Source organism: Macrotis lagotis, chromosome 3 (genome assembly GCF_037893015.1).
Source record: "Macrotis lagotis isolate mMagLag1 chromosome 3, bilby.v1.9.chrom.fasta, whole genome shotgun sequence".
Taxonomy (NCBI): Eukaryota; Metazoa; Chordata; class Mammalia; order Peramelemorphia; family Peramelidae; genus Macrotis; species Macrotis lagotis.
The window spans coordinates 207,366,388-207,391,980 of record NC_133660.1 but is presented as its reverse complement, the minus strand read 5'-3'; the positions used below and the strand labels follow the sequence as shown (position 1 = coordinate 207,391,980).

Here is a 25,593-nt window from a genome sequence, read left to right as displayed (position 1 = left end):
ATTATAGAATTTTGGAAGTATTTTGGAGGCATTTCCTCCCAAACACACACACACACACACACACACACACACACACACACACACACACACACACACAACCCTCTACATATAAAGCTCTAACAAGTTTACAAAAAAGTCTTGGTTAAAGCTACTTCATGCAATCCAAGTGGGTTTTAGTTAAATACTTTTTATTTTACTTACTGAATCTCCCGTCTTTGCTGACACAAAATGGCTACTGAGACCATTTTCCTGGCAAAACCGTAGGTGCTTATCAGGTTTTACTGTTCTCATATGCTCCAAATCAACTAAAAAGACATTCCAAAGAAAAACACAAAATCCTGGGTGTTATTGTATATATATAAATAAAATTATTTTTAGCATGAAAGAAAAATTCTATTTTATTCCTATCATAATACAGCAGGTACTAATTATCATATGTACTATGCTTTATACTTAGTAGATACCTAATAAATAATATTGAATGAATGAGTAAATATACAAATGCAACTGAAGAACAATGATTTATTTAAAATAAAGTTAACAAAATATATGCCTCCTACAAATCTGTTTTGAAATTGTTTACAATCTAACATAATTAGAATTTTTTGAGTTTTGAAATTTTAATGATGTATGGCAAATATCTGGTTAGTCTCTAGAAATATCAAAATATTAATTGAATTTATTATTAAAATATTTCTAATTTCATAAAAAGAGACTTCATAAAGTTCCTTTGGAAAGTCTTTCCTCTATATATTTTAGAGTGGTGTTCATTGATTTTTCCTGTGATGGGCCCACTGGAAATAAAGCACTTAAACAAGCCAGCATTTCATAGAGAAGTGTTAGATGCTAAAAGCAGAACATGGAACTCAAATTTTGACAGGTTTTACCATGTACATTCTAATTTTTCCAAATTTGATCCTGAAGTAACAGGAATCTATATTGAAAAGTTTCTCTTTTTATTGCATCGCAGTACCAATATGGGTGTTGACTCAATGCCGTCAGATTATAAGGCAAATATATTCACAAGGATTTAAGGACAACTAGGTTCTTTGAGTCAATACAGGAAAAAAAAACTTAAACTGATTTCCTGAGGAAGGGACCCAACTGACTTGTAAAAACTTGTAAATTTGCAAATCTAGTAAGCCTGCATAATAGTAGCAATTGATTATCAACTGAAAAAAATGCTCTCATACTACATAAAAGGCTTTATTTAAAATGATATTGGAGGTCTTTAATTTGTAGGCTCTGGAGATTTTTGCTAGGAGATTTTTGGTCTAACAAGGGATTCCTAAGCCTCATTTATACTGCTTACCTTGGTTAATGTGGAGCTTTTTTTTTCGCCACATGTTGCTGTTCCTTAATCATCAGTGAGGCCTTGTTTACAAGAACAGGCCTAAAAACGCCCAGATACCACAGGCATTAATTTGTGGACAACTAAAATACTAAGCTATTAGCACTAATGTTTATACTATAGTATATCATAATATTGAAGCTAAAATACTTCTTCTAATTCAGCACTAACGTCACTAGGAAAAATCCCTAATGAAATCACTAACCAGATAAACATAAAGCAATATCACCATTTTTTACTAGCATATTCTTCAACATCACAAAACCCATACGTAAAACATATCCCAAGTCAACCTAACATATTAAGCATATTAATTGTATCACAATTTTCTTAATAAAGAAAACAATGTATTTATTGAATATAGTTTACCTATACTCTGTCCTAAACAAGCATCAAAGAGATGCTGGTAGAAAGGGAAGCAATGATTTAAAAAGTCAATATTTCATCAATAACAGGTCATACCAGGTTAACCTTACTGCCTTTTTAACAAGTTAAACTAGTAGAACTGGAAATTCTGCGCATATAACTCACCAAGATTTTAGCAAAGCACTTGACAAATTATCATTATTCTCATAGAAAAGATAAAGCGAAGTGGACTAGATGATAATACAATCACATGGATTTTGAACTAGTTGAATAGATAGATTCCAAGAGTACTTGTTAATGGTTCAATGGCAATGAGACAGGACTCCTTCTAAGGATGCATGTTGGAAACTGTGCTTTTTAATGCATTTTAACAGTAACATGGATCAAGGCAAGAATGGCATACTTGTTAAATCTTCTGGTGACACAAAGCTATTCTACCTAGTTATGCTGTGACCTCATGCCTAAGTTTGAAAACACAAACAAATAGGCAAGATATGTCAAAATCTATGATGAAACCCACCAAATGGTATTCCTATAGTCCTGAAGATTAGTTCACAACCTTCCCCAATGTAAACGTTTTATTCAATTTAAGAAATTTCTATGATTGCTCTCATTTACTCATTTGCCTCTTTCTCTCCCTTTTAGGTATATTTTCTGATCTGCTAGTAATGATAAATATGAAAGAATAGATTAAGCTTATTAAATAAATTTTAGAGACTACAGTTAATTAACATTTACTTTCACACATCTAGGAATTGTTGAAATTATTTTATCCTTTGGAGGAACCTGAAGAAGAAAAAGCTTCAAGGAAATATTTTACTTTTAATATTTATTCAGTCTTTAAAGGCTACATAATATTTGCATTGCTTCTACCTGCAAACTCACAGAATTGCAAAAAAAGACCAAAATTATATCTTCCTCAAAAGATTACTGATTCTATAAACAAAGAACTTCAAATATTTCTGAGTGTTAAGTGATTCTATATGCAAAAATAATCTGTTTTTTTATAGCCTGTTCATCTGGCCATTTTCAAGGAATTTCACATAATAAGTAGTGAAATCTGAGAACAACTATTATTTGATATTTGTAGTATTCAAAAAATGATTCATGACTGACCCCAAGAAAGTCATAAATTTCCAGTTATTTTTGGCTCCTTCTTTAAAAGTCTTATCTTAAAGAAGTTTTGAGGCTTCCCCCCCCCTTTCTTTACTAATAACATAGCGAATGAAAAGAAAACATTCCTCTAGAAAGTGAGATTTGGTTCTATACCTGGAACCCTATACTAACAAGCTATATGACATTAGGCAAATTAAAATAAACATATGTCTACTGGATTTGAACCCTGGAGTATACTATTAAATGCAAGTCATGATATTAAGTGTTGTGTCCCTGTCCTGAAAGATCTTGTAAGCTAGTTAGGAAGAAGAGAGACAAATGTAAAAAAGTAAATAATAATAACAAAAAGAAAAAAAATTAAGTTAACAGTTTCAAACAAAAATACAAGTATGTCAAATGGAAAATTACCAAACGAGTATAGAAAAAAATCACCAGAATAGATATAATTTCCCATAAGGATATATTAGAAAAGGCTTTTTAAGGATGTGAAATCTGAGCTGACTTGGAGAACTGGTAAGATGTAGGTGACTGCAAAGAAATGGAAGGAGTAATTCAAATGGATGGAACAACATAATGAGCAAATAAATATGGTTAGAAAACCAAGTTAAGTTCATGAAATAATGCATAAATTTGTCTATGATAGAGAATTTAGAAAATTCAGTGAAGATAAAACTGGAAACTACAAAATTTAAGGACATATAAGATATGGAATACCTAAGGAGAATGAATTTGATTCTGTATCGTAACAGCATAGTGCCTACTCCATGACAGGTATTTAATAAATGTTTATCGATTTCAACTGATTGGGAAGAGAAGGATGGGTTTTTGAGCAGGATAGTTTGTTTCTGGAAAGTTAAGTCTTATAAGATAATCTCTACATTGCACTCTAAAATTTTTATTATAAATGTAGCACAATTAACCATAAAGTATAATCTATAATTCTAGAACATATCTCCTAAAAATAAATAAGCTCCTTACTTCCTCATACCTTTTAAAAAAAAAGATTTATCCTTCACTGCAACCTGAAGACATGAAATCAGAACCATCAAGTTGAAAAACTGTCATCTTGTTTTTACAATGTAAAACCTATACAATTTCCAGTAGGCCACATCAGCACTACTGAGGCTGCCAGGCTTACTGCTGTTTAATTGAAACTGAATTCCTTTTGCTCATACTTAACATTTCAAAACACAGATTTTTTCAATCAGGAACAGTTGTCCCTATGTCTCAGTGTCATCCTTTGGAAACTGGGAGATGGGTCTTTATAGTTCCTGACCATCTAATTCATGCCAGGGTGGCTTTCAATAAAATGACATCATGTGTTTCCATGCCTAGTCATTTAGTTCATGGGCAGTTCTTTTAGCAATAATTTTGGGTTTCTAAAGAATATGGAATAGATTACAAAAACCTGTCTGTTATCAGTGAATTCCACCTCCACTTTGGCAAAATATCAAGTTGAATCAAGTTGTCCAAAGATTATAATGGCAGCCTCAAAGCAAATTTAATCTATTATATTAAGAAAATTCATCATTTCCATATTTCTATCCAATACTTTCTATACTTTCTTGCTCCCTTTTAATTCAATTTGGATTACATTTATTGAGAACTAACTATCCAAAAGACACTCTGGTAAATGCTTAAGAAGACAAAAACAAAATTGAAAAAGACTTATTTTAGAAGTTTACATTCTCTTGGAGAGATACAGAATGTATAAACATAAGTCTATGTAACTGAGTAAGGAGAGAGGATAAGAAATTGGGAAAAGGGACAGGATATAATGAGAACATGGTACCTGAACTAAGACTTAGAGGAAGGTAAGGATGACCACCTGGATATATGCTGATTAGGTAGAATGATGGGCAATAAGAAGTGGTGACCTGAGTTATAAACACATGAGAAGAGGGCAGTTGGTGATGCAGTACTGGCCCTGGAGACAGGAGAATCCAAATTAAATTCAGCCCAGATACTTGATACTTATTAGCTGTGTGACCTTGGGCAAGTCACTTAACCCCACTGTCCCTCTTCAAAAAAAAATAAAAACAAATGAACACACAAGCAGTGCCACACCATTGTCCATACAATCTAGAGCTCATTTGCTGAGAATAAGGACAATGGATATTGCCAAATATCCTTTTAGTGACTTATTACATAACCAAGAGTTTCAAGTGATCAAGAATTTACTCCAATTATTTTTTAATAACTTATACTTTCCAGAGTGATTAGGCAGAAGCAGAGAGGGCAAGGAAATAGGTACATTCAAGTACACATGATAAAATATTTGTGTGTACTGAGAGCAAAGAAGAAAAGAAGGTGATAAGGGAATAAAGAATAAAGTCTAGAAAATAAGGCATAGCAGAAAGAACAAATACAGTATACTCCAGGGTTCAAATCCTGGTTCTAACACTCAGAAACTATGAGACCACTGGGAAATGAAAATTTCTTTAAAGATTCAGTTTCTTTGTCTTTAAAGCTTTGATAACAATATTTTCAATGGTTGTGATAAAAACACATATTACAAACTTCAAATCCCTATTTATAATTAACTAATAGTATGCTAAGAGGAAGGTAAAAATGTTCAGTCATCAGAAAAAAAAAGGACAGCTTTCCAGGCACAGGAGAAATAAAATAGATGATGATATGGATCTAAGAATTAGGGCATCATGAGGAAATTAGATAAGGGCAACCAGATGGACAACAAGAAAGACCATAGGAATGCTAAAGGTTAAATGAATTGTCAGTTATTGCTCTTAGGGCAGAGAAAGTATTAATTAGCATGCATGATAACTGAACCTTTCTGACCTGAAAACAAAGGCACCCAAGCAAACCATGTGTTGGTGACTTGCACTTTTCTGTGTATATGTTAAAGTTCACTCCTTAATCATGAGCAAACATATCCCTAATACCTTGTTTTATGCTGCCAATGAATTCTTCACAATTTATATAAAAATCAGTTTTGCTAATTAAGATTATATACTAAATATAAAAGGATTCTAATGAACCCTTTGTAAATGACATTTAAAGCACCTGTTACATGCAAAACCCTATGCTGGGTACTGGAGTGAAGAAAAAATGTGGAACAAAACACAGTGGTTCACGTTCTTTTTAAATCTCTCATCAGGTAGGGGAGATAAGACAGGTACATAAATACTTATAAAGTAAAATGACAAATAATTTTTAAAAATGCAAAGTGTTAAGGAGCCCAATTTTCTCAGTTACACAGATATCAATATTCTGTTAAGTGGGGAAAAAAGAATATAAACTGAGTACAACAGTATATAGAATAACTGTGCCACAATGGGAGAAAACACCAGATTTGGAATATGAAGACCTGGATTCAAATCTCAGTTTGGTTATTTATTATCTACATGAAGCTGAGCATCATCAGATCATAAAGTCTTTCAGAGGTTATCTAGTTTGATTGATACCTAAATAAGAATTCCCTCCAAAATCAAAATGTTAACTAGTTATCTTAACCTTTGCTTGAAAACTCTGCTAGGTGGTAGAGCAGATAGAGTACTAGGCCTGGAGACTGGGATACCTGAGTTCAAATCTAGTCTCAGACAAAAAGCTATGTGACTTTTGGAAGGTCATTTAGTCTTTTTGCTTCAGTATCCTCATCTATAAAATTGGTGTTATTAATACCTACTTCCCAGGGTTGTTGTGAGGATCAAATAAGGTGATTAAATAAAATGATTGATAGTATTAGTATTAATATTATTATTTGAGGGGGAAATTTCTCCCTAACAGTTATATTTAGGAGTACTGTCTTATGAGAAGCCTAAATTGATCTCTTTGAAAATGTTTTACCATCTCAAAAATGAGAATAATAACACCTGCTTAATCTACCTCACTGGCCTGTATTACATCAAGAGATATAAAGTATTTTAAGTGCCCTGTACACTGTAAGTGTTCATGTCTTTTAATATACTTAAACTGTTCCTTCAAAATGATTAAAACAATACATTCAAGAACACATGATAAAATATTTAGGTATATTGAGAGGAGAAAAAAAGTGATAAGGGAATAAAAAAAGAAAAGTGAAAAGAAATGAGAAAAGGGAATGAATGGAATAAAACTGACAAAATAAAAAATAAGGCAAAAAAGAAAGGAAGGGGAAAATATATAAATGACCAATCCATACATCTCTTCCATTCCAATGAACCTTTCCTCTAGTAACTGCTCATGAACCATCAACAAAACAGAAATTTTTAAAAAATGAGTCTCTTTGATATGTATCACTAAACACCATAGGTCCCTAATTCTTCTTAGATATGTCTCAAGTACCTCCTATAGCACTCCTTTCAGAGAAAAGAGACTATAATTGGTTCTCTTCTTAACTATACTCAATAACGTGTGAATGTTATTTTCCCAAGAACACTGTCAAATTAACACTTGAATTAATTCTATGTTTCCTGGCTTCCTCTATTTTACTATGTATATCCCACATACACTATAATCCAAGTCGAATGGTCTACCTTTACACTTCCTGCCTTCTCACAGATCACCTTGATTGATTTCCCTGACTTAGACCATTTGGTTTCCTTAATGCTTCAGTTTACTGCAACAGGTCTCTCACAGTGTCCTCTAAGATTATCATTCATTTACACCATATAGATCTTCTATCTGCACAGTTATCTGAATGCTAGCAATCTCCCTCATAAGAAGGCAAGCTCTTGGAGGGCAGGGACCCATGGTTTTGTTTTTCATTATATCTTCATTTCTTAGCATATGCATGTCATACATGTAGTAAGTGCATAATAAATGCTTTTTGGCTAACTGTATAGGAAACAACTTATCCATAAACTATTTTAAAATCTAGAAGAAAAAAATATTAATTTAAAAAATAAATGTGTAAGAAAGGTCAGTCATTGCTATGATATCACTATTAACCATATTTTATAACCTGTATGGGGCCAAGTTTTGTCACTTAAATATTTACATGTAACAAACTTGCTCATTTTCTTTGATAATCAGTACTTTCATGAAATTTCCAGTTAATTCTTACTGATTCCATTCCAAGCGGTACTCCTTCATGATTCACCCTTGTTCAAAATGGTCTCTATTCATGCTAGCTTCTAGCTGGATCAACCTTGGTACAAGTTCTGACCAGTTGCTCTCATGGGACTAGTTGCCCTCTATCCAGAGGGATCTCTATCCTCTCTTTCCATTCTCCTCTCATTATGTTCCTTATACTCTGCTGAAGAAAACAGGTTATAAATTGACATGGCACAGGTAGCTGTATCCATAAAATATATACATTCTAAAACTATATGAATATTGATAACCCATTAAGTACTGATTAAGATGTAATCATTTATATCAGAAGTATCAAACTCCTTGTTCTCAAGTGTGGCCAGAATCAGATTAATACAGGAAATGTATAATAACATAAATAGGAATTCCACATAATGTTTCAACATGCAAGAGTAGCTAGTCGACATAGTGGAAAAAGTGCTGGGCCTGGAGTCAGAAACACTCATCTTCCTGAGTTCAGACCTGGCCTCTTGTACTTCCTAGTTGTGTGACTTTGGGGAAGTCACTTAACCCTGTTGGCCTCAGTTTCTTCATCTGAAAAATAAGCCAGAGAAGAAAAATGACAAACCACTCCAGTATATTTGCCAAGAAAACTCCAAATGGGGTTATAAAGAGGTGCACAAAACAAACAATTTAACAACAATAACAACTCATTATGCAGCTGCAGGGATTCATTTCTATTTCAGTTTGACCCCACCTATTTATATTAAAGTCAAGGAAAAAATGCACTGTGTGATAAAATTTCACTAAATACAAAACAGATCTAAGTCATGGTTGCAACTCAAAATGGTGGAATTGTTAGATAATAAGGGTCACTTAAGTTACTTCCAAGTATTATATAGTGTTCACCTCTCAGCTTCCTGATATGTTGCAGAATAGCTGCAGATCAGCATTAGTAGAGAGAATTTCTCTAATAGAAGTGCCCTACATCAATGATATCACAGTATATCCCCTCCTCAAAAAATAAATAAAAAGAAATATTACTGGAAAATAGAAGAAATTGCTTAAGTGCAGAGCAACTCACAGGTACAAAGAAATTCAATGTTGAAAGGGACCTTAGGAGGCCAAACAGTCCAACTCGAACAAGAATAAACTTACCTACAACTGGTCGACCTGTCTTGATTTAATAAAGATATTTCAGTAAGGACCACTATCTTCCAAGGAAGTTCTATTACTTTTGGATAGATCTGCTAGCAAGTTTTTCTTAATATCAAACCTATTAAGTGTTTCTTTGAGACTTTGATGAACTTTTCCTTGATCCTTCCTGCAGGTGCAAGCACAAATCTGATCTTTCTCCCATAGGATAGCATGTCAAATACTTTAAGACATTTATCGTGTACAAATTAAGGATCCTCTTTTCTAAGCTACATGCCCTGTAGATCCTAGGGATGCTCTCATCTTGAGGCCCATGACCACCTAGACCATCCTCCTATGGTATCTCAAAATGAAAATAATACTCCAAATATCCCAGTTAGTCCAGTTGAAATCTGAAAGGACAGAATGAAGTAGAATTAGCAACTAGTTCTGGATGTCTCCTGATGAAGAATAAGATTGCAATACCACTTTTGGTCTGCTATATCTATTAACTCATTAAACTTACATTAACTCATTAAACCCCCGATCTTTTTTCACCTGGACTATTGTCTAAAAATGCTTCTATCCCACCTTAAATTTCTTAGCTTGGTTTTTTCAAACCAATTTATCTTGATTTAATTCTATCTTTTAGATTTTACCAAATTTTCTAGCTTCTCAAGATCTTTCTAGATACTGACTTTTGTCATCTAAGCAATTACTATTTTTCCCAACTTTGGGCCATAATTATGTTATCTTGACAAGTCACTTATGCTCTGTCAATTTCAATTTCTCCATGTGTAAAATGGCACCTACTGTCATCTAAGCAATTACTATTTTTCCCAACTTTGGGCCATAATTATGTTATCTTGACAAGTCACTTATGCTCTGTCAATTTCAATTTCTCCATGTGTAAAATGGCACCTACTTTTCCCAGGGTAAATCCAGGTTTACCCAGGATCCATATCCATTTATGTAAGAATAAAGTAAAGTAATACATATAAAGCTCTTTGCATATTTGAAAATGACACAAAAAGTTTGATATAAATATCTATGTCTACTAAAATTCCTGCTAAAAATGTTAAACAAATCAGGGCCAAGTATATCAGACTCAATGAGTACTCCACTGAAACTGAAATAAAAACATGAACAATAAGGTTTTTGTGCCTGAAAATTCAACTGATGCTTCAAATAGGCTAAATGCATTATAATCTAGCCCACATCTCACCACCATTATTCACTCATGAAGATTTGAATAGCAAACTGAACTATTTAACAAATATAACCATTTTTAAGGATAAAGAAATTTGAGAAATAATCAAGATCATTTAGGACAAGGATAAAGGACAAGGATGAAAGGAGAAGGATAAAGTTTTAAAATATTAAATGTGTACCTATATTTGAGTGTCTAAAATACACAGAAGTTGGTGGATTTTGTTCCTTAAAATAATGTTCTAACCACATAATTTTCCTTAAAAACAAACACATTTGATAATTTGCCTTGCCAAATGAATATATTGTTTAGATTACTCTATGCTAATCCTGCTGTTTTAAAAGTACTATAAGCAGTTGATTAAAACTCCAGGGAAAAAGAAAATTCAGTCTTTAAATGAGAACATGATATGAAGTTTTAGCATTTGTAGCATTTGTAATATCACAAGAAATATCACAAGAAATAAAGATAAAATTCCATTAAAATGAATATCTATAAAAAAGATCCTATCTATCAAAGTCCATTTTAAGTTCCATAATATAAACCTTAGTGACTAGGCTTTGTTGATCTAATTTGGCTGCAATAAATAATTCTGAAACAAGTTATTTTTTTTCCCCTCACAGCTCCAAATCTACAAATAATGAGAGAACTTTTCATAATTGTAGCTAGGTTAAGACATAAAGAATGTGTCTTTAATCAACAAGGGATCAAGGCAATCACAAAAGATAAAACATAATTAACTAAATGAAATTAAAAAGGTTTTCAAATAAATAAGTAAATTAAGATAAGAAAAGCTATCAATAGAGAAAAAATCCTTTTTAAGTAGAAATTGGGTTTTTTTAATTTCATTTATTTAAGGCAATGGGTTAAGAGTGACTTGCCCAAGGTCACACAGCTAGGCAATTATTAAGAATCCGAGGCCAGATTTGAATTCAGATTCTTCTGACTACTGGGATGATGCTTTATCCATTGTGCCACCTATCTGCCCCTAGGGAAAAAAAATCTTTATCTCAAATTTCTCATATCTGATATCTAAGATACAGAGGGACCTAATACAAATATAACCAAAAATCATTTCCCTATGAATAAATAGACAAAGGATATGAGCAAACAATTCTCAAAAGAGATGTAAATTATTAATATGAAGTTGTTATTTCCTTCTCTTTCTTATTCTTTGTTATAAGGGAGGTTAGGCTGTAAAACCAATTGGGTAGTTTTTGCAATAAGCCAAGCAAGAGATAATAATGGTCTGAACTAGAATAATAGCAATGTGAATCTAGAGGGGACAGTTAGAGTAAAATTGGAATAAAAGAAATAATTCAATCTAGGGAACAAAAAAAAGTGGAAAAAATAAGGATCAAGTCATGATGCCTGGAGGAAAATCTGGTACCATCTATGAGCAGTTAAGAGGATAAACAAGTTTAGGGGAAAGATAATGAATTCAGTTTCAGGTGTTTATGTCCAAAAAATAGTTGAAAATGGAAGATAGCATGCTCAAGAGAGAAATTTAATCTAGATATATGAATACAAATGCTATCTGTAAACCATAAAATAGCATTAAGCTTAAACAAAACTAGAATAATTCTTTTTAAAGATTAAAATTTACCTATACAAAGAACAAAATAATATATATTAAGAAGCAGATAACTTTAAAGTGAAACTTTAATTCAAAATTTTATTTGAAGAAACTAGAAGGAGAAACAGATATAAAACTTCTAATATTTTAAACAAGTTTCTACTAAATAACTGCCTTTTACTAGTTAGACAAGTACATCAAACAGTATACATAATATCAAAATATTTTAATTCACTATTCTATGAAATAATAAAGCTATTTATAAAATATTTGCTGCTACTCATACAAGTTTTAAAATTACATAATTTTGAAATAATAATTTACTGTGAGTAGTTCACATAGCTATGACAAAAACTAATTATCAGATTTAATTGATGAATGCTTAAAATTTTATAAATAACATCAAAAATAAGGCATACTCTTCCTTTCAAATTAAACTTGAGTAAGAAAATAAAAGGTCAAGTATCTAACAAGTTTAAAAAATAATAATTTCTTCGTGTAATAGTAAAATAGCTTTATTTTTAGTACATTATCTCACTCTTACATAGCTCCTTGGGACCAGTGGTCAAAAGTCTCCACCCAAACCATCCCTTTCCTGAAAAAAACATTTAAATCTGACAAATTTTCAAACCCATTGACTGAAATCAGATTGATTATCATTTGGACTACCTGATTTATAATTATTTAAAATTTTGGGGAAAAAATTGGATTATGAAATTTTTTAATACAATCAAGAAATAATAACTTTGGCTGACACATATTGATATCTTTCCAAATAACAAACTCAATCTATAGTAATTAACCATCATTCTATAGTATGAGTATGTTGAATTTTTATATGACACTAAATGTCTTTCTTCAGCAAAAATGGGGGAAATTCTACAATAATGATATTACACAATTAATTATGTTACTGACAAGTTATTAACAGCACAAAAATCATTTCTATAAACTGCTATTTTTTTGCCATATTCATTTAAACTCAATAATTTTCCTCAAACAAAAGAATATCTGATGCCACAAAAAAATTTTAAAGGAAAAATACCATTGCTATAAATTTAAAGAGGCTAAAAATATAATAGAAATATAGATTTAGGACAGATTTTCTCTGTAATTTTTAGGTTATCAGGAAAACATCTAGAGTGTTGATCTGGTTATACTCATTTCAAACAAACTACATGTCACATTAACTACCTCCAGGAAGTTATTCCAAACACAAAATAAACTGTTTATGCCCCTACTCAGATAGATAGCATGACAGATTGTTATTAGTTGAAGACAGATGAACTACATTAATTTGATTGTGAGCATGTGTTTAATTTTACACTGTCATGCATACTCTAATGCTATCTTTCTAGGATGGTTTAGTAAATCATGCTGTATTAGAAGAATTGTTAGTTAACTCAAATGAATTACAAAAACTGCATAAAGTGTACTTTCAGTATTTTGTCAACTTTGTGCAAAACCATATGCCATTTCAACAAAAATAAATGAATAAAAGCATTCAGGTAAAAATGTATAAGCAATTTTTAAAAAAAATTTAATTCCACAATTGAACAATCCAAAAAAGTCAATAAAAATTAAGATGAAACTTTACAATTTTTTTTTCCATCTTTTACTGGTAAAATAAATTAAATCATTTATCGGGATAAGTTTGCCTTTTAAAGATTCTCAAAATTTCAAGAAAACAAATCAAAGTTGAAAATATAAATTATGAAACATATTAAAGAATGTGCATATAACATTATGAAAGTCTTTGTTGAGGATGATTTAACTATAACAATTATTCTTGTGCATTTAAAATAGGATTTAATAAAATTCTGATTTATTTTCCTTTTTTAGGTCCACTTCTAATAAACACTTGGAGGATCACAGTATATTATATGACACAATGTACTTGGTAAGACCAACTTTATATAATGTTTTTTTGTTTGTTTTGTTGTGGTTTTTTTTTTTTTTTGGTAAGGTAAATGGGGTTAAGTGGCTTGCCCAAGGCCACACAGCTAGGTAATTATTAAGTGTCTGAGACCGGATTTGAACCCAGGTACTCCTGATTCCAGGGCCAGTGCTTTATCCACTACACCACCTAGCCAACCCTCTATATAATGCTTTAAAGATTGCTAAGTGCTTTGTGTGCATCACCTCATTTGAAATTTTCAACAAACAACCATAGCAAGCAAATGATATAATTATTACTATTCCCATTAACAGATGAATAAAGGAAGTTTGGAGATGTTTAAATTGTCCAAGACACAAAACTATAGGTGGTGGAACTGAGACTTGAGCTTTATAAATTCTTTTAACTCCAACTCTAGTGCTTTTCTGTTTATTCTGCAATGCCTTTCCTAATGTTTATTCAACATGAGGAATATAAAAGAGAGGACACAGTATCTAAAAACCATACAATTTATTTTAATTTTTTAAATTCTATACTAAAAGTATAAAAAGGGGCATTTCCTATATTTACGTGAAACACAAAAATAGGATTTTATATGAAACCATGAATCTCTATTTCACACTATTTGATTTTATTTAAAGCATAAAATGAACTCCACATCTTACTTGTCCTGCTTGATTGTGCTTCCTTCCAAACTCTTTGCTCTGTTCTCTTCTGTGCATTTAAAAAAAAAAAATTTCAGTGGTCCATTTTTTGTTTGGAATCACTCTACCTCAGCACCACCAATCAAAAGGGAAAAACAAAAGAAATGGAAAGAGAACAACTTTTTACTAAAATAACCATAATCAAGCAAAATAAATCCACCCAGTGACCATGTTTACAAATGTATGTCTTTTTTTTTCACCTTGACTTCATCTCCTTTCTGTTAGGAGATGAGCATTATGATTCATCATGCCCTCCAAAGATATAGTTGATCATTCCATCTATCAGAAATCTTGAGTTTTTCAAAGCTCTTTTTTTTTCTGATGGTGCTGTTGCTTTTGTACAAACTATTCTGGTTCTGTTCATTTTAAACTATAACAAAAATTATATTCATTAACAATTCTTTAATTGAGAAACAATCTTAGGCATTCTCTTATTTTCTAGTTGAGTAGTTTCCCCCCTTTTAATCTCTTCAGGATCAAAAAGATTGTATCTAGCTATTCTCTCCCTAGTATTATCCTCCCTCTTAATCCCTCTCCCACCAAATCTCTAGTTCCACTTGCTCCTATGCTGAGTTTGATGAATTATATACTAAACTGTGTGGATGAATATGTTGAAACCTTCTTTATTCCAGAAAAAAGTGAAGTTCACATAATTGCCTGTTTCTCCTTCCTTTTCCTCCTTCTCATATATTTCAATGAGCTATACCTTCAAGTCTTTTGTTTGATTTTTTCTTAACTAAATCAATACATCGTGAATACATTGTTTCTACATCATCGTACAATCCTAATTAAAAGAACTAAAAATTACCTTTCTACTTTTCTCAAATATTGTGACTGCATTTCAAATTCCTACTCAGCTCTAGTTTTTTTCATCAAAAATGCTTGAACTATCCTTGATTACATTAAAAATGCATTTTATCGCCCTCTAAAGTGGAAATCAGCTTGGTGGAGTTATTCTTGGCTTTTAAAATCTTGTATTCCAAGATCTCCTTTCATTTTGGTTTAAAGATGCCAAGTCTTGTGTGATTCTGCCTGCTATTCCTCATTAAGCTCCTTTCTGGATGCTCTGAAGAAACTTTTTTTTTTCCCTTTCACATGGAAGGTCTGAAATTTAGCTATGACATTACACAGGCTTTTACTTTTGGATTTTCTTTCAGGAAATGATAGGTGGATTCTTTGTATCTTCAATTTATATACTGATTTAATGTCTCTATCACTTTTATTTATGATACCTTGAATATAGTGTTCAAACTTTTAAAAAACTGATAATAATTTTCAGAGATCCAAAATGATTATTAAATGATCTCTATTTGACCAAGTCAGTTGTTTCTGATATCTGATTGTTTATGTTCTACTTTTTAAAACTTTTAATTTTATTCTAATATTTCTTGATGTTTCAAGAAGTCATTTTTTTCATAACTTCTAACTTTCTGGGAATTTTCTCAGATAAGGTGAACCACTTTCTCTTCTAAATCATTTATTCTCCTACCAATTCTTACCTCAAGTTTCAGTTTCTTATTTATTACTCCAGTAGTTACAGACTTATTTGTAAATAGAGATGCAATAATCTTTTATGTTGATCATGATCTACAATTCACTCATCTCTCTAGCTTTAATTTCTGAAATGGGTAAGGCCAGGCTCCTTCCATTTGGGGTGGAGTGATAATGGCCCCTCTTTGGTTTACCCTGAGTAATCTAAGTTCTTACAACTATCTCTTACTTTCTGGCCCCAAAACTTTGAGTTCAGGAATTTCATAAAGCTTTATAGAAACTCAGTACAGAGTGTTATGAACCTTGGAGCCCTTGGTCTTAAGCACTTTTGTGCCAAGTGCTCAGTGAAGCTCTTCAAAGCAGTAGGAATGGGGAAAAGACACCTTCAGGAGTTTTCTGACTACTTTGTGGATTTCTGGTTTCGATGGTACTCTCTAAAACACTCTATTCATGCTCCCTTATGACACAAAATCCTATAGGCCTTTCAAGCCCATCATAGACTCACTGAGAGGTTACAGGTTAATTTGCCTGAACTAGCACTTCTGAATGATTTTGTATAGGTGATGTTTTGGGCAAAAGAAATCATTCAATGTAGTTTCTTATTGACTTTCTTGATCATTTTTTGGTCTGGTCTAAAATTTGGGTTTTTTGCTGCAGTAGCTATGTTGTAGTTGGGATGAATAACTCCTGCTGAAGCACCCAGGTTGGCTATACGTTTCCTAACTTTACAATTTAAAAGAAATGAAGCTTACTCAAAAATCAAGTACAGAAAAAATATATAAATAAAAAATATGAAACAAAATATTTATAAATACTTGAGGCATATAAGTATTTGGACTTACAGTATTTCAGATTTTTCATTTGCCATTGTAACAGTTGTATCATTTTTATTTATTTTATATTTTATTCCCATCTTAAACTGTAAACTTCATTGAGAGATTGAGTAACATGATAAATAACTAGCACTTGACTGTCAAAGTGAAAATCAACTCTTTATTAGGCAAGTGGATGGTGCAACACATAAGAGCTCTGGATCTGGAATAAGGAAGTTCAAAATCAGTCCTTGTGAGCTCTTGACCCTGGGCAAGTCACTTAACCTCTGTCTGCCTCAATTTTCTCAAATCTAAAAATTAGAATAACAACAGCACTTACCTCCCAGGGTTGTTGGGAGAATCAAATGACATGATATTTGTAAAATACTGAGTATAGTATCTGGCATATGGGAAGTGCTTAAATGACTGTTCTATTCCTTTTTCTGTCAATTATTTCTGCAATGTAAGTCATACATTCTGCTTCTGTTACTCTTATTTCTTCCTCCTAGGATTCCTCAATTACTCCTTTTTGAACCCGTTGTCCTTTGACAGTGGATACTCCAAAGGCTAGACCTCAAAGTTGTCTCTGCTTTCTCACATATTGACTTGATTTCTAATGGCCCCAGTTCTTTAGTTCTCAATTCAGTGTTGCTTCTTCCACCTCCACTTCAATTGCAAGAGGAGAGGCAGGTGAATGGGGAGTGCTGAGATTTACTGTTTATTGTCACAGAATAATGGGGTGAGGACAAGGGCAGAGTGTGCTGGCATAGACTGAAGAAGCAACAAGGAAACTGTTGAGTGGATTCGAACATACAAAATCAGTTCAGTAGTGGTACCATGCTAGCACATACAGAATAATGAGAGGAGGGAAGTGAAGGAAGCAAGCTAGGAATAAAAAATTAGAATTCTCTAATGTTAATTTATCAGATTGTTACTTTGTTAGATTTCTTGGTGTCTTGGCTTGTGGAGAAAACTGCAATTACTTTAACTTTTGCACATAATTGTTATTTGGAGAAGCTTTAGAACTACTGGCTTGTCCTAGACATAAACAATTTAAAGTTTAAATTTGAAATCCAATATTTAGGCCTGCTGTTACTTCTGTAAAAGCATGGTTTGTTGCTCTATCTTAGTAAACAAGCTCCCAAATATTTTATACATCCTGTAGTTCTTTTAAATTGAATTTTTCTTTCCTTCTCTTCTTGCTTGATTTAATTGGCATTATATAGAAATACTGATGATTTGTGTGGATGCATTCTGTTTCCTCCCAGTTTGTTTAAATTTTAATTGTTTAATAAAAATTACATCTTCATATCATCTCCAAACTGACAATTTTGTTTCTTCTTTATGGTTATTCTCTCAATTTTTTTCTTATCTTATTTCTTTAACCAGCATTTCCAACATTATGTCAAATAGAAGTGGTAACAATGGACATCCTTGTTTCACCTTTGATGGAAAGAATTCTGGTTTATCTCCATTACATATAATAGTAGCTCTTGATTTTAAACAGATATTGTTTATCATTTTAAGGAAAGAATAAAATATTTATTCATATGATTTCTAGGATTTTTAACAGAAATGAATCCTATTTTTTGTTAAAAGTCTTTCCTGCCTATATTTATATGATCATATGATTTCTGTTCCTGTGTTTGTTAGTAACATAGTGAATTAATTTTATATTTTTTACTAATATTAAACCAATCCTAACTTCCTGGTAAAAATCCAATCTGGTCAAAGTATACAATCTTTATAAAAGAGTGATGATGATAGTGGTGGTGGTAGAATATATGATGATAATAGTAATTATGTGATGATGATGATAGTATTTATACAACACTTATCGTGTCCTATTACTATGCTAAGCTCTTTACAAATATTATCTCATTTGATCCTCATAACAATCCAGAAATAAAGATGCTATTATTATCCCTATTTTATAGATGAGAAAAACTGAGGCAAACAGATGAAGTCACTGGTCTGAAGTCATGCATAGTAAATATCTGGGGCCAAATTCAAATTCAGTTCTTTCTGTCCAGCCCTCTAACTACTCTATCCCCTAGATGTCATATTTATTAATGACATTTATTAATCTCTTTCATAATATTGTTTAAAATTGTTGCATTAATCTTCATTAGAGATATTGATCTATAGTTTTCTTTTTGTTTTAACTCTCCCTTATTTTTGTGTCAAGTCTATTTATGTTGTAGAAGGAATTTGGTAGACTCACTGTGCCTACTACACAATAAATACTTTAAAAAAATTTTTAATCAACTCATTGATATGTCTATATACATAGGCACAAAGTATAACTTAAAATCAAGGAGAACTACGTATCCGGATACAAGAAAGACTTGACTAATAAAGAGATAGGTTTTAATGAGATTTATTACTCTAATGTGACACAGAGGACTATAACAAGCAAAAACAAAAAAAAGATAAAAAATAGGTAGAACAACCAATTAAATATTAAGAACATAATAAGATAGCTTCATCTAAGAAAATCTAGAAACTAAAGAGCTTACTCTCTACAACACTTTCTAGGCAAAGATAATAGAGAGTGAAACAAATGTAACATATCATAGAAACATAACAGAGACCACTTGGAAATAAGAAAATAGATGAGTTCAGAAAACAGAGTAGAAGCCTAGCACAGAGGCATGTTCTAGTAATGATGGGAAGTATCAATAGTACAAATTTATTAAAGTTCTCTTGTTTTTGCCAAGGCAGAGAGGTTGATTACTCCTTAGCTATTACCTCAATGATAATTTCTTCCTTCAAAAGGTGGAGGAAATATGGAAGATAATTGTTATTTTACACTTAATTCTGACCAACAAGATGTAATAATTGCTGAAGTTTACATGATGGAAACCTGAGGGGGACCAAGGATATAACTATTCTATCTTAGAATTAATGATAGAGACAAGGCATAATATAACTTTATGCCTTTGGTCAAAACATGTAATTTTATCACTGTAGATGATGATGATGTTTGTCCTTTATCCTCAAAGAAGACTATGACTTCAAGGAGGTGAGGCTATTACAAACTCATAAATTGGATTTGAGTGAGGGGATGTTGTGTTAAGTCACTGGTCTCACTTTCTCCTCTACAGTGGTCTGGATCCAGTAGTCAAATATCAATCAGGACAACTGAAGATGGCCCTGGATTCAAGACAATTAGAGTTAAGTGACTTGTTCAAGGTTATACAGCTAGTTAAGTGTCAAATGTTTGAGGCTGGATTCAAACTCCTGTCCTTCTGACTCCAAAGTCAGTGATCCATCTACTGTGCCACCACCCTGCCCCATCAATGTAGAATTCTGATGGAGAATATGATCAAAAGAGTGATGGAACCTCATGCTGGATGAAGTAATGAATGAATGAAGGAAGGAGAAATGACAGAAGCATTCAATTCATAACTTGCTTCTGTTCATCTCTGCTAAGGAACATAATCTCCAGACTTATAGTCTAACTTCCATCTTTGTGCCTTTGCACAGACTATCTTCTATTCCTGAAATGTATTCCATCTTTACCTCTGCCTCTTAGAAACCTGAGCAGGCTTCCAAGTTCAAAGTGCCAACTCCTATTTGAGGTCTTCTGTTGGATTTCCTAGTTGCTGATGCTCTTCCTTATCTTAATATTACCTTGCATTTAGTTTGTATATGTTTTGTGATTAAATGTAACCTAGCCCAGAAAATATATCTATCCATCAAGGGCACAAAAAACTCCAGACTCCTAGCCTTTAGCCCATAATAGGACCCCATGAAGACTCTGAACATTATAACTATCACCACCCACATAGCTCTAGGGGATAGCACAAACTCTCACTTGTAAACTATCACTTACTTTCCTTAACCCTAACTGTTAATTATCTAGTTATCTAAGAGTAAACTATCCCCAACTTCTGATGCTCAACTCCTTCCACTGTACCCTATGGAATTTCCATTTCAAAAATGGAACTTTCTCTCATATTTTTTCCCATTTACTCACACTGATTAAGACATAGTTTCCACCAGAAGATTCTACATATCTGGTCATCCTCTTCAGTAGTGCCTATAACTTCATTCATCTCTTTATACACTGATCCTGGAGGAAGAATCAGAACACTCCTTCTCTTCCTCTGATGACTCTCTTTGCTGCCTTGACTTAGGAACTTTTCTTTGACTCTATACAGATAAGGGTGGTAATTATCTTTAACTTCCTAGGTAATTATTCTTCCATTCTCAAAGAGTTCAAAATCTGTCAATCTTCTCAAATACTGCCCTTATCTTAGGGGACTTCAACATTCATATTGTTCCTAATTCCTCAATCTGAAATCTTATGATCTACTCCTAAAATCCACCCTAGCCATTGTCAGGAAGAATCACATATATTCCATTTCTTCATTCCTTCTTCAAAAGCTCTGACATTTCTAGAATCAGTTCATCTCTGAAACCTATAGTTATTCTCATATCAAGACCTTAAGTCCTTCCACAACTCAGGACATCCTCAAGATATTATTTCTGATTTCACTTGCCTCTCTTCCTAATCATGATCCTATAAACTAACCAATTCAGTATGAAGTATTCTAACAGCTATTTAACCTCTTCATCTTATCACACTGCTTGTATGTTTTCAAATCCAAGACCCAGATTATTTACTCTTTTTGTTCTTTTGCTGCTACACACTGCTAATGAAATTTGTAAAAGTCACAAAATCCTAACTGAATCCTATAAATTTCAACTGGGCCCCCAATGCAGCAAGGCAATACTTTTATTCCTCCATAACTGATTCCCTATATTAACTCTCATTCTCTTTTCTTTCTCTTTTCTCTGCAAGTCTCCCACACTCCAACTTCCCACCCCTCCTTAGCTGATAAACTTTCCTCTTTATTGAGAAAATTGAAGTAATTTGTTGTCAATTTCTTATTCTACCCTTCTCTATCTCAAAAGCCTTGATGCCATCCCTGACTCCTTTTCACCAGTCTATAATGAAGTAACATTTCTCCTTTACAACCTTTTATATATGCTCTTGATATCTTCTAATTCAAAGTATTCTATCTCTCTATCAAATACCCCTTTAACTCCTCCCAAGCTAGTAGCTCCTTTCCAGGAATTCTCCTTAATCAATAAATATTTACTAAATACCAACTACATGTCAAAGCACTATGCTAAGCACCAGAGACACAAAATGTCTCTGTCCTCAAAGAGCTTATAATCTAATGAAGAAAATAACATGCAAACTGGAGAAATAGGAAATAATTAACAGAGGGAAAGCAAAAGAATTATGAGAGTTTGGCTGTCAAACTTCTAGAAAAAGTTGTCTATACCACTCCTTTTTACACTATTCAACTTTCTGGAGTCTGACTTCTGACCTCATTATTCAATAAAACTGCTTTCTCCAAAATTTCCAACTATCTATTACATGCTCCATCTTCATCCTTCCTAACTTGGTCCTAAACTTCATGTATCTGACCCAGGAGACCATTCTCTCTCACCTGCACACTCTCTCTCCTCTTTAGATTCTGTTGACAGTGGTCTTTCCTGGCTCACCCCGCCCCCATATTTCTGACCATTTCTTCTCAGTCTCCTCATCAATCATATCAATTTTCCTTTATATGAATGTTCCCTAAGACTCTGTCCTAGTCTTTCTAAATTCTCTTCTTTGGTGGTCTCCTTGGCCCCAGTGGGTTTAATTATCATTTGTACATATAACTCAAGAATATATGTAGGTAAATAATTATAGATATAGATATATGGGTGTTTACAAATTATATTTATTTAATGCTGCTTTTTCTGTATTATTTAAATCAATAGTTACCTAAAAATAAGCTAACCATAAGCTTCTTGTCCTGTTATTTCATTTCTCTTTTTTCACACACATATCTATACATAGAGATAAAGACATAAGCATGTTTACATATAGGAATATAGAAGAATGCATGTGTGTCTGTTTCCAGACTCAATTTCTCCCAAGATTCAGTCCCATATTTCCAATTACCAAATGCCCTGTAGAGAAATTTGAAAATCAATATGTCCAAAATAAAACTCATTTTTCCCAACCCTCCCAATTTCTAAATTTTATTATTTCTATAAAAGGTATCACCATTTTTATGGTCTTCTAGCTTCACAACTTCACATGTTATCTTCAACTCCCTGTTATACCTAACTCCACAATCATTTTGCTAAATCTCTTAATTTCTATTTTTGCAATATCTCTCAAATCTTACTCTTTTCTCTCAATTCACACAACCATCATTTTAATAAAGGCCTTCAACAGGTCTCATCTAGACTACTGCAATTTTTCCTAATTGGTTTTCCTGTCTCAAATTTCTCTCATCATTCTAATCCATCCTACTCATAACTGCCAAAATTATTTTCCTTCAGCAGTTATTACATTATTCTTGAGGGAAAAGGATGAAGGTTTGAGCTAGGATAGAGGTTATATAAATGGAGAAAAGAGAACAGATAAAGATATTACAGAAAGTAAAAGTGATATGACTTGGCAACTGACTTTTTTTTAAGGGAAAGAAGAATATTTGAAGAAGGGAATAAGTCATGGTTGTGAACCTGAATAACGAGAGGGGTCTTAGTATCATCCATACATGCAGGCAAGTTTGGAGGAGGGATTGGAAAAAAAGAACAATACTTTGTCACTGGATATAGTAGCTAAGAGACCAGTAGTAAGTTTGGGAGAGTGGTTTCCATTAAAAAGTAGGTTTGAAAGCCAGACTATAAGGGATAGTGACATGAATAAAAAATACAAGAGGATAAAAGGACATGGGGAAGATAGCTGAAGCTTTAAGGCTAGAGGAATTATTCTAAGTATATTACAATATGGCATGGAAGAACCCTGAGCTGAAGGAGAGGTTGAACATAAGAAATAAATGAGAAATTGAGGAAGAGATTTCCGAGAAAAGAAAAAGAAGGATGGAGTCAAGAACACAAGTCAAAGAGGAATAAGGGAGCTTAACTTTGGCAAAAACAAGACCCAGCTCTTTATAAGACAGAGAAAAAGGAAAGATGTTTTGAAGTATAGAGCTCGTGACAAATAGTTTATTTTTATTTTTTCCAACAAATTAGGAATTATGATAGTATAAAATCAAAGAACAACAAATCTCATTTTACAGATGAGGAAAGAAAGGCTCATGGAAGTTAAGTACCTTGATTATACAAATAGTAAAATTTAAGAGACAAGATTTGAATCCAGCACCTCTGACCCCAGAAATACTGCTTCTATTTTGCTAATTTACTTTTATAAATAATTATAAATCTGTCACTAAATGTTCATACAAATAATTAAACTTTAGCAGTGGATAGAGCACCAGTCCTGGAGACAGGAGTACCTGAGTTCAAATCTGACCTCAGACACTTAATAATTACACAGCTGTGGGGCCTTGGGCAAGCCACTTAACCCCATTACCTTGCAAAAAAACCAAAAAACAAATAATTAAACTTTATTTATAATTATTTCCTTTTAAATGAGTGAATTTCAACAAATAAAATATAACTTTTTAGTCATTCTTCCTGCATATTCATCTCACCGTGCATTATTTCATAAAGATTATTCCATTTTTTTATATTCTTCATACTTGTCAATCTTGATCATGTTATACTAGTCTATCCTATTAAACAACTACACAATTTACTCATTTACCTACTATTGAGTTTCCAGGTTCCTTCCAGTTTTTGCGATCCAAGGTAATATAAATAATTTTAAAGTTCTACCAAAAATTCTTGAATGATTAAGCTTTTTGTTGCTGTTGAGCAGAGGATGGTGGGACAGGGTGAGAAGGAAAATGTGACTCCCTATATCCTATCTCTTTATCTGAGAATGCAACAGTCTCTCAAGGACTGACTCTACAATGAATTGGCATAACCTACTCAATTTTTCCTCCCTGAGGCCAGTTTATCTATCCTTGAACAGCCTTGCTGGCCATCAACTTCTGAGGGGGATCACCATTTTGGTGTCAAGTTCAATGCAGTTAGCACTGCTAACAGCTCAGAAAAGTCAAATTCTGGCAATCTACTAATCTCAGCTACCTCTAATAGGAGGGATTAAAGGCAAGCATTACCACACAATGCTTGTTTTTGTAATTTTAACTGCACATTGCTAGACTGTTATAAAAATATTCTACTAGCTTGCAAACCCATCAGCAATCAAAAATGTAATTATTTCTTTACACTGTTTCATTACTCTTTATTTATGCCAATTAGATAAATATAAGATAGTACTTATTCAGAATTTTTTCAAATAACTAACAATATGTGGAGGGGAGAATATGGAAAAATGTTTATACTCTTTGAACATTATCCATTAGGCACTGGGAGCTGCCTTTCTGAATATTTAGGAATTCTATACATATACACACATACACACATATAAATATTTTGGGGTGTTTTTCAATATAATTGTTCCTTTTTAACAAAGAAATATAATAATTGTTGTCCTTCAGTCTTAAAGAAGATCACGATAGGGGCGGCTAGGTGGCGCAGTGGATAGAACACTGGCCTTGGAGTCAGAAGTACCTGAGTTCAAATCCGACCTCAGACACTTAATTGCCTAGCTGTGTGGCCTTGGGCAAGCCACTTCACCCCATTGCCTTGCAAAAACTGAAGAAGAAGAAGAAGAAGAAGAAGAAGAAGAAGAAGAAGAAGAAGAAGATGATCACGATATCAGGGAGTGCTGTCATGACAAGGATATGAATTGGATTTGAGTGAGGGGGGCTGTGCTGAGTCACCAACCTCACTTTTTTCCTCCAGAGTCATCTGGAATGGCCAAATATGAATTAGGATGACAGGAGATGGCTCTGGATGTGGGGCAATCAGGGTTAAATGACTTACCAAGGTCACACAGCTAGTAAATGTCTGAGGCTAGATTCAAACTCCTGTCTTCCTGACTCCAAGCAGTGTTCTATCCACTGCACCATCTAGCTGCCCCAACAAAGAAATATAATAAACAAATTGGACCAGAAATAATGGAAAATAATCA

General features: G+C 32.8%; 1 protein-coding gene across 1 annotated transcript in view; it reads right to left on the bottom strand.

The window, feature by feature from the left end:
* Positions 1–25,593, bottom strand: part of RAB28 (RAB28, member RAS oncogene family) — a 136,949-nt gene that overhangs the window by 27,112 nt on the left and 84,244 nt on the right. Inside the window, exon 5 of the mRNA XM_074229779.1 lies at positions 202–305. Within this exon, the coding sequence (XP_074085880.1) occupies positions 202–305 (104 nt within the window). The remainder of the gene's footprint in view (positions 1–201; positions 306–25,593) is intronic.